General features: G+C 40.7%; 1 protein-coding gene and 1 non-coding gene across 2 annotated transcripts; one reads left to right on the plus strand and one right to left on the minus strand.

The window, feature by feature from the left end:
- Positions 1-2,351: 2,351 nt before the first annotated feature.
- LOC140805525 (uncharacterized) lies at positions 2,352-3,687 on the minus strand. Its single transcript, XM_073161792.1, has 3 exons — positions 3,631-3,687; positions 2,547-2,661; positions 2,352-2,500 (listed from the first exon to the last, which is right to left on the minus strand). Exons 1-3 carry the CDS (start codon positions 3,685-3,687, stop codon positions 2,352-2,354), a joined length of 321 nt encoding a protein of 106 aa, XP_073017893.1.
- A 2,957-nt stretch (positions 3,688-6,644) lies between these two features.
- On the plus strand, positions 6,645-6,750 carry LOC140806424 (small nucleolar RNA R71). Its single transcript, XR_012112500.1, has one exon. It is a non-coding gene; the product is annotated as a small nucleolar RNA R71 (small nucleolar RNA).
- The last annotated feature ends 2,015 nt before the right edge of the window (positions 6,751-8,765 follow it).

An 8,765-nucleotide genomic window follows, 5' to 3' on the forward strand; every position in this document is an offset into this window, starting at 1 on the left:
GTGCATAGTTTTCTCATGCATACTCCCTAGGCTTGGAATATAGGGTATGTTTATTTATCTGGCCTAGAGATGAATTTTTAGGTCCTATGCACGATTGGGATGAAGATAATTGAGGTATATTTTTTATTTTCTACTCGAGTTCATGCTACTGGTCAGTCACTCATTTCAACAGATATTCATTCAAGTTCTAGTCGCATGTTATGTTTCTCCAGTTCCCCTCACAGATTATTTTGGACTTAACTGTCATCGACACTACTATCAAAATCAACTAAATGTGCATAAAAAATAAATAAATAAAAATTTCAATTCACCGGGGGATTCATAATGAGTGATAAGACTAAGCAACATGCAATTCATTTAGCCCAAAATTATCATTGGCTACCAATTTACTTGTTTCACCATCAGTTGATACACATGCACGACACAACTAAGTGACCACCCCCTCGTACTAAGATTGTGCCATGTTCCCATGGCACAAAGAAGAACAAACCGAAACGCATAAACGAACATATGAATGGAGAACATAGGGACAAATGCAAAACAAATGATGGAAGGAAACAATCAATAAGAACCAAAAATAACATGCAGTAACAAAGGAAAAAATAAAAGAAGAGGACACAGTGAACTCCCCTAATCACATCTCATCTTCTTCGTCCTCGGGTGGTACCATGCCAAGCTCCTCATCGTCGGCCTGGGGATAAGCATACTAGAATGGGAATGGAGGCGGGAACGTCGGTGGTGGTGGGTAAGTGGCAGTGTCAAGGCCCATGTGCGATGCCATCCCGCGTACTAGAGACTCCATCGATGCCATGTGTGCACTGTTGACAGTGTTGTACTGGTCTTGATGGACCGCAAATGCACATAACTCATCAACCTTATCTATAATGGACCGTCGGCGGGGCTGTGGGGTTAGTGGTGGGTGGTTGGCGGCTGCCTCCTCCAAAGGTACCTCTGGGAAGTCGATAGCACGCTTTCCTCTCTTTGTCTTCACCCACGAGTCGTCAATGGGTCTCATTGGTTGTAGCCATTCATCCTCCACATTAACAACTACCCCGGCTCGTACACACAGCTCGGTGATAATAGTAGGAAAGAATAGGGCGATGCTCGAGCTGTGTATGGACTGCTGTATCTGAGAAAAGATCACTCGGCCCACATTAATGGGAATCCTCTCCATTAATGCGTACACCATGATGGCGCGGTCTTTCTGAACATCACTGGTATGTGACACTGGCATCAATCGTTTTGATAGGAATGCATACTACATCGCGGGTTTGAACAACAAATATTTTTCCAGAAAGCAACTCGGAGTCTTCCACCTAGCCCTCGAGTAACATATAAATTGCAAAATGACTTCGAAATTTGGATTGGCGATTAGCGCCTATAAATCAGACTCAACAACTACAGGGGTAGCTAATAATTCATTTAACGTGGTTGAGTCGAAAGAAACTAGCTTGCCCCGTACCATAGCCGCTCCATCAGTTCTCTCGACGGCGTTGGCATAGAATTCTCGCACAAGCGGAACCACCGCAGCCTTAGGTGGCGCACAAAAATATTTCCATCACCGGTTCGCAATAGCACACATCAAACCTAATGACCGCGAAGATAATTCAAACCCCCACTCCGGAATGGGTCGCCTATGAACTTTGGCATGTTCATATCTCTGTCGAGCTTCCTTAGTAACAAATTTATCTCGAGTACCAGACGACGAGGAAGAAGAGGTGTGTGTTACCTTTGATTTATTTGTGGCCATGAATGAACGTGGGTGTTTAGAGATGCCAAGGTTAATCTGCGTTGTTGTCCAGAATTTGCGTGAAGAATGGAGTCACCGCCGGTTCGACTGCTTTGGGAGAGGAAGAACCCAAGTACCTGCAAATCAAGAGGGAGAAATTCGAAAGTGAGGGGTGATTTTTTCAGAGAATTCGGTGTGAGGAAGAATTGGGGCGCGCAGAATGAAAAGTGAAAGGGGAGGGTGCGTTTAAATAACGCGGCGCGCTGGGGCGGTCAAGTTTGGCCGCCCTAGCGCGTTGCGTTCTGGTAAAAATCAACAAGGCTCGCGCTGGGGTGGTCAATTTTTACCGTCCTAGCGCGATACCCTCTGTCCCCAGCGTGTCAAGGGCTCGCGCTTGGGTGGTGCAGTTTGACCGCCCTAGCGCAATACCCTCTGTTTATTGCAAATTTTTATTTTTTTATTTTTATTTTTATATTTTTTTAAGTAAAACAATAAAAAAAATGAACTAAAAATCGAATTAAATGCAAGATAAGAGAAAGAGAGATAGTTCTCAATTTATAGTCAAGAGCTTGACTAACGGTTAGTTTCAGTTCGGATTGTCTTAGAACCGGGTGATTCCAAGTTATGGCTCGACTGTGCCACCCATATAGTGCTTCAGTCGCTGGGCATTGACCGTAAATGTCCTCTCCTTTCCATCTTTCAATTCTACAGCTCCCGATGGGTAAACTTTAGAAATCACGAATGGACCAGGCCATCGCGACTTCAATTTTCCTGAGAAACAATCGCAACCGGGAGTTGTAGAGTAGCACATTTTTGCCTTCTTTGAATTTTCTTTCGATGATCCGCCTATCATGAGCCCTCTTTGTCTTTTCCTTGTAAGACAGTGCGAGATCATATGCCAGATTCCGGAATTCCTCCAACTGGTGTAGTGCCTATAGGTGTTTTGAACGCAGTCCTATATGCCCAAAGAGCATCATCTAACCTTACAGACCAATCTTTTCGACTGACACCTAACACTTTTTCTAAAATCCTCTTGATTTCTCTGTTAGACACTTCCACTTGACCACTCGTTTGGGGTGATATGGGGTAGAGATCTTGTGTGTGACACCGTATTTGTTCAAAAGTTTTTCAAATAATTTGTTGCAAAAATGGGTGCCAATAAGTTTTTCAAATACTTTTTTAGAGATGTTACTTGTCCGCTGGCATTTATCACAAGTAATCATATAAGAACGAGCATCCTTAAAGAGTGTTGGCCAATAAAAGCCACATTCGAATACCTTGGATGCCGTCTTGGTTGGTCCAAAATGACCACCTACCTCACGGTCATGGCAATGGTTAAGTATTTGACCAAACTCCTCCTCTGGAACACACCTTCTGATCATAGAATCTGCACAGATCTTAAACAAAAATGGTTCCTCCCAAAAATAATGTTTAACGTCAGAGAAGAATTTCTTTCGTTGGTGAAACGATAGATTTGGTGGTGGTGTGTCTGTGACAAGAAAGTTAGCAAAATTTGCATACCAAGGACAGTGTTTCACCTTAAACAGTTTCTCATCAGGAAACCAATCATTAATAGTGTGATCTACACATTCATTACTAATAAGCTCTAGTCTAGACAAATGGTCCGCCACCACATTCTCAACACCTTTCTTATCTTTTATTTCCAAATCAAATTCTTGCAACAATAAAATCCACCGAAGTAGGCGTGGATTTGCATCATTCTTAGCAAGTAAATATTTCAGTGCAGAGTGATCGGTGTAAATAATGACTTTGGAAAAAACAAGATATGCATGAAATTTGTCAAGCAAAAACACTACTGCAAGTAATTCCTTTTCAGTTGTTGCGTAATTCAATTGAGCCTCATCTAAGGTCTTACTTGCGTAGTAAATTGTATGAAATACCTTGTTTTGCCGCTGGCCAAGCACAGCCCCCACCGCAGTATCACTAGCATCACACATGATCTCGAAGGGTAGATCTCAATCTGGTGCCACCAAGACAGGAGCCGTCACCAAGCGCTCCTTCAAATCCTTGTACGCCTGTAAGCAGTCAGAATTAAAATTAAAGGGCACATCTTTCATAAGTAAGGAAGATAGAGGTTTGGAAAATTTAGAAAAATCTTTAATAAAACGCCGATAAAAACCGGTGTGGCCCAGAAAACTTCTAACTCCCTTTATGGATGTCGGAGGTGGTAAGTTCTTGATAACTTCCACTTTTGCCTTATCCACTTTCATCCCATGCGGTGATATCTTGTGCCCCAACACTATGCCTTCTTGTACCATAAAATGGCACTTTTCCCAATTCAGCAGTAAGTTTGTCTCCTCGCATCTCATCAACACCGCCTTCAAATTCTGCAAACAGTTATCAAAAGAAGAGCCAAAAATCGAGAAGTCGTCCATAAAAATTTCAAGAAATGTTTCAATCATATCATGGAATATAGCAATCATGCAGGGCTGAAATGTAGCAGGGGCATTACACAAACCAAAAGGACATCCGACTAAAAGCAAAAGTGCCATAAGGATAAGTGAAAGTGGTTTTCTCTTGGTCCTCAGGCGCAATCATAATTTGGTTATACCCTGAATACCCATCCAAAAAAAATAAAACTCATGACCCGCTAACCTCTCAAGCATTTGATCAATGAAGGGCAGTGGAAAGTGATCTTTACGGGTAGCATCATTTAATTTTCTATAATCAATGCACACACGCCATCCCGTAACTGTCCTAGTGGGTATTAATTCATTTTTTTCATTTGTGATCACAGTAATCCCACCTTTTTTCGGCACACATTACCCATGCACTATCAGATATAGGATAGATAATATCTGCATCAAGGAGTTTGATAGTTTCTATTTTTACTACCTCTTGCATCATTTGATTCAGTCTTCTCTGAGGTTGCACAAGAGGTGAGTATTTGTCTTCCATCAATATTTTGGGCATGCAGACTGATGGATTGATCCCTTTGATATCCGCCACTTTCCATGGAAATGCACTTTTGTGTGATTTTAAGACTTCCAGCAATTTGTCCTCCATTACATCTGTCAAAGAAGAAGAAATGATGACAGGTAACGTGTTATTCTCACCTAGGTATACGTATTTTAGGTGTGGAGGCAGTGGTTTTAGCTCAAGCGTCGGTGGCTCCTCCAGGCTTGACTTCTAAGGGATCAAGCCTCTTCGATCTCCCAAGTCTTCTAATCTCATTCTCATTGGCCTCTTCCATGGCTGGTTAGCATTGAGGTATGCCGCTATTTCGGCTTTCTTTACATCCAATTCATCTTCTCTCAATTCGGTAGTGAGAGTGGCTTCCAAAGGGTCCATAAGAGCATCCTGCACATAATTAGACACAAGAGCACCAAAAGCATCAATTCTATAACAACTATCAGAATGCAGTGTGTGCTTAAGTGCATTAAAAACATCAAAAGTAATCTCTTTTTCTCCCACTCTCAATCTCAATTTCCCTTCTTGCACATCAATTCGGGCCTTGCTAGTTGCAAGGAATGGTCTCCACAAAATCAAACGCATCTCTACATCCTCCTCCATGTCAAGTACCACAAAATCTGCAGGAAAAATAAATTTTTCCACATTCACTAGCACATCCTCAATCACTCCTCGTGGATGCTTAACAGATCTGTCAGCTAGTTGTAAAGACATCCTCGTTGGCTTAGGCTCTCCTAATCCGAGTTTCCTGAATACAGATAAGGGCATAAGATTAATACTTGCTCCTAGATCACACAAAGCTTTATGGAAAACAACATCACCAATCATGCAAGGAGTAGAAAAACTCCCTGGGTCATTTAGTTTCAGTGGGATTTTGTTTTGCGCCAAAGCAGAGCAATTTTCAGTTAAGTTCACCGTCATGTGATCCTCCAACTTCCTCTTATTAGCTAATATGTCTTTCAAAAATTTAGCATAACTAGGCATTTGCATCAAAGCATCGGCAAAAGGAATATTGATATGCAATTTTTTAAATACCTCAAGAAACTTACCGAATTGTGCATCAAGTTTTGCTTTTTTCAGTGCTGCAGGGAAAGGAGGAGGGATAACAATTTTAGATTGTGCAGTGGGTGCTGGTGTAGTGTTAGAAGGCTTACATTTAGATGTCTCAGTCTGTTCATCCGGCACTTGCTTTTTTTTCTTTTTCTCTCGACTCTAAAATTTTTCCACTCTTCAACTCAATGGCCTTCACTTGCTCTTTTTGATTTGTCTCTGTGTTACTTGGCAAAGTGCCTAATTCTCTACTTTCTATCATCTTCGCTAACTGTCCAATCTGATTTTCTAGCCCCTTTATCGATGCATCTTGATTTTGGAGTCTAGTTTCAGTAGATGAGATGAACTTGGACATCATCTGCTCCAAATTGGACTTCTCTTCTCTAGGAGGATCAGATCTGTACATCGGTTGTTTCACATATGGTTGCGCTCCTTGAGGTCGATTCTGACTGTTTTGACCACCCCATGAGAAGTTTGGATGTTGCCTCCATCCGGGATTGTATGTGTTCGAATAAAGGTCATTCGTTGGACGGTTTTGGAATCCCACTTGATTCACAAGTGCCCCTTCTGGCACATAAAAGGGATTTCCATCTTGACAGTCCTTAACATAATGTTCTCCTCCGCATTTTTCACAAAATATCTCTTGAAGCCGCATAGCCGTGCCACCCATATTCAACCCGTCCAGTTTCCTGTTCAAGACATCAAGTTGTGCAGTAATAGCGGAAAGGTCAGTTACCTGGTGAACTCCTGTACTTCTTCGTTGGTTGTTCATTTCGGATTGAGGATGATAGCTGCTAGCAGCCATCTCCTCCAATAACTCGTATCCTTCCTCAACAGTTTTTCTCAAGAGTTTTCCACAAGCAGCAACATCTATCATAGTACGATTAGGAGTAAGCAAACCATAGTAAAGGTTTGAACAACTAACCCAAGTGGTAGTTCGTGATGAGGACATCTTCTTAATAAATCTTTGAAGTGCTCCCATGCCTCATATAAAGACTCCTGCTCGAATTGAGCAAATGTGGTGATGTCTGCCCGCAGCTTCATGGTCTTAGATGGAGGAAAGTATTTAATGAGAAACGCTTTCGCCATGTCCTCCCATGTGGTGATCGAACCTACAGGCAAACAATTCAACCATGCTTTAGCTTTATCACGTAAGGAGAAGGGAAATAAACGCAATCTAACAGAATCATCAGAAACTCCATTAAATTTAAAAGTATCACAAATTTTGAGAAAATCTGCGATATGCGTGTTTGGGTCATCTACTGCAGATCCTCCAAACTGGACTGTGTTCTGAATCATCTGAATTATGGCTGGTTTGATTTCGAAGTGGTTTGCCCGTACAATAGGCCTCACAATGCTGGTGCGTGCTCCATCCAAAGAAGGTTGGTCATACTCCAGCATCGGTATGCGGCATGACATCTCAACAAGTTTAGCATCATGGTGTTCCTCCTCACGATCGTTCTCGTGCCTCTCCATCAGTTCCTTCAGTCTCTGCTGCTGTGTGGGGACCCAGACGCTAATTCATGTCTTAATCATTATTAATGTCAAATATAACAATTAAGAAAAGTGAGACTAATTTTTTTTCTTTTTGAATATAAATGCGGAAACGTAATAGTAATCTATCTAATATGCATGTGAATATAAAAGTACAAGTCATGTACTACATGTCTCTATCTCAACTAGGTTCAACATCTATACATCCAGTACTGAATCCTATTCTGCTTATGGGCCCGGATCTCCACGCTAACTATAATCTGTCATCCTCTTCCTGATCCCGAATCATGTCCCACCTATTTTCATGCACACATACAAACAAGACAACAGCCGGATAACTCCGGTGAGAATTATATTCCCAATATAAACAATGTACGCATGCAGTCATATAAAACATATATAAAAGCATGAAACACATATCAATAACATGTATCAAATCTGAAAGACATGAATCGATATAAAATTGTAAATGAAACTCTAGACTCATCATCTCAGGCTCGACTCATTTCTAATCTAGGGATCCCGATCTGAACAATAACGCAACGTTCTCCCATCTACTTTACCCCAGCTAGATGGTGGTACGTTCTTAGTCCCAGACTTTGCCTATCTATATCGAAGATTTGCAATAAGAGTCGGTCTTCTCCCCAGTCTATCGATATATATCCAAAAGTCCAGTGATTTGGCCGTTCTGCCATGGCGGTTCTGCCAGAGACTAGGCGGATCTACCCAACTCTAACTCATACTTTGATATAGATCAATGGACTAAACATATCAATATTAATACTTGCAAATATCAATGAAATAATCATTCAGTATGTGATTTTGGGAAACTCAAGTTAAATCTAACTCGAGTTGTGCAATCCGAATCAACATTGATTTATACTTTTCATTTTTGTGTGTCGATCTCACTCTGTCGAAGTCTCGAACTCACTGCCTGTCAAATCAATCTAGCAATAACAATATCGAATACACTGTATCAATGTATAACTCAATTCAAGATCTGTTCTGATCAATATTCAAATCAAACGTAATCTGATTCATATCAACAATATCAGAATACAATCTCAATCATTACTGAATCTGATCAAAATCAATTTACTGATGTTTCGACGGCATAACAATACAGTCTTGATAAATTCGTCAATCTCAACATCACAGATATAATAACACAACTCATAATCGATATCAATACGAATCATAATCTCAATTCTGTACAGTCTCGCAATACCGGCAATACAATATCAGTATGTACGAATCAACAATTCATCTGATCCAAATCTGAATAATATCAATATACTCAGTAATACAGTATCGATCCCAACATCTCATAATTGATGACAAAACAATTCTGATATCAAATCGGTCTAATCACAATCAAATCAACTCTGAAAATTCATAATAATTACATACGGTATCTGTTCTTCAATCTGATTTCGATTATACAATGTCTGATATCGCAAGAACAACATATATGAATTCTATCTGATTCTGGCAATATCATAATTTCAAGACATCAAAACGTAGTAAAACTTACGTCCAGTTGTAGTCGGTGTCGATATGA

This window comes from Primulina eburnea, chromosome 11 (genome assembly GCF_022965805.1).
Source record: "Primulina eburnea isolate SZY01 chromosome 11, ASM2296580v1, whole genome shotgun sequence".
Taxonomy (NCBI): domain Eukaryota; kingdom Viridiplantae; phylum Streptophyta; class Magnoliopsida; order Lamiales; family Gesneriaceae; genus Primulina; species Primulina eburnea.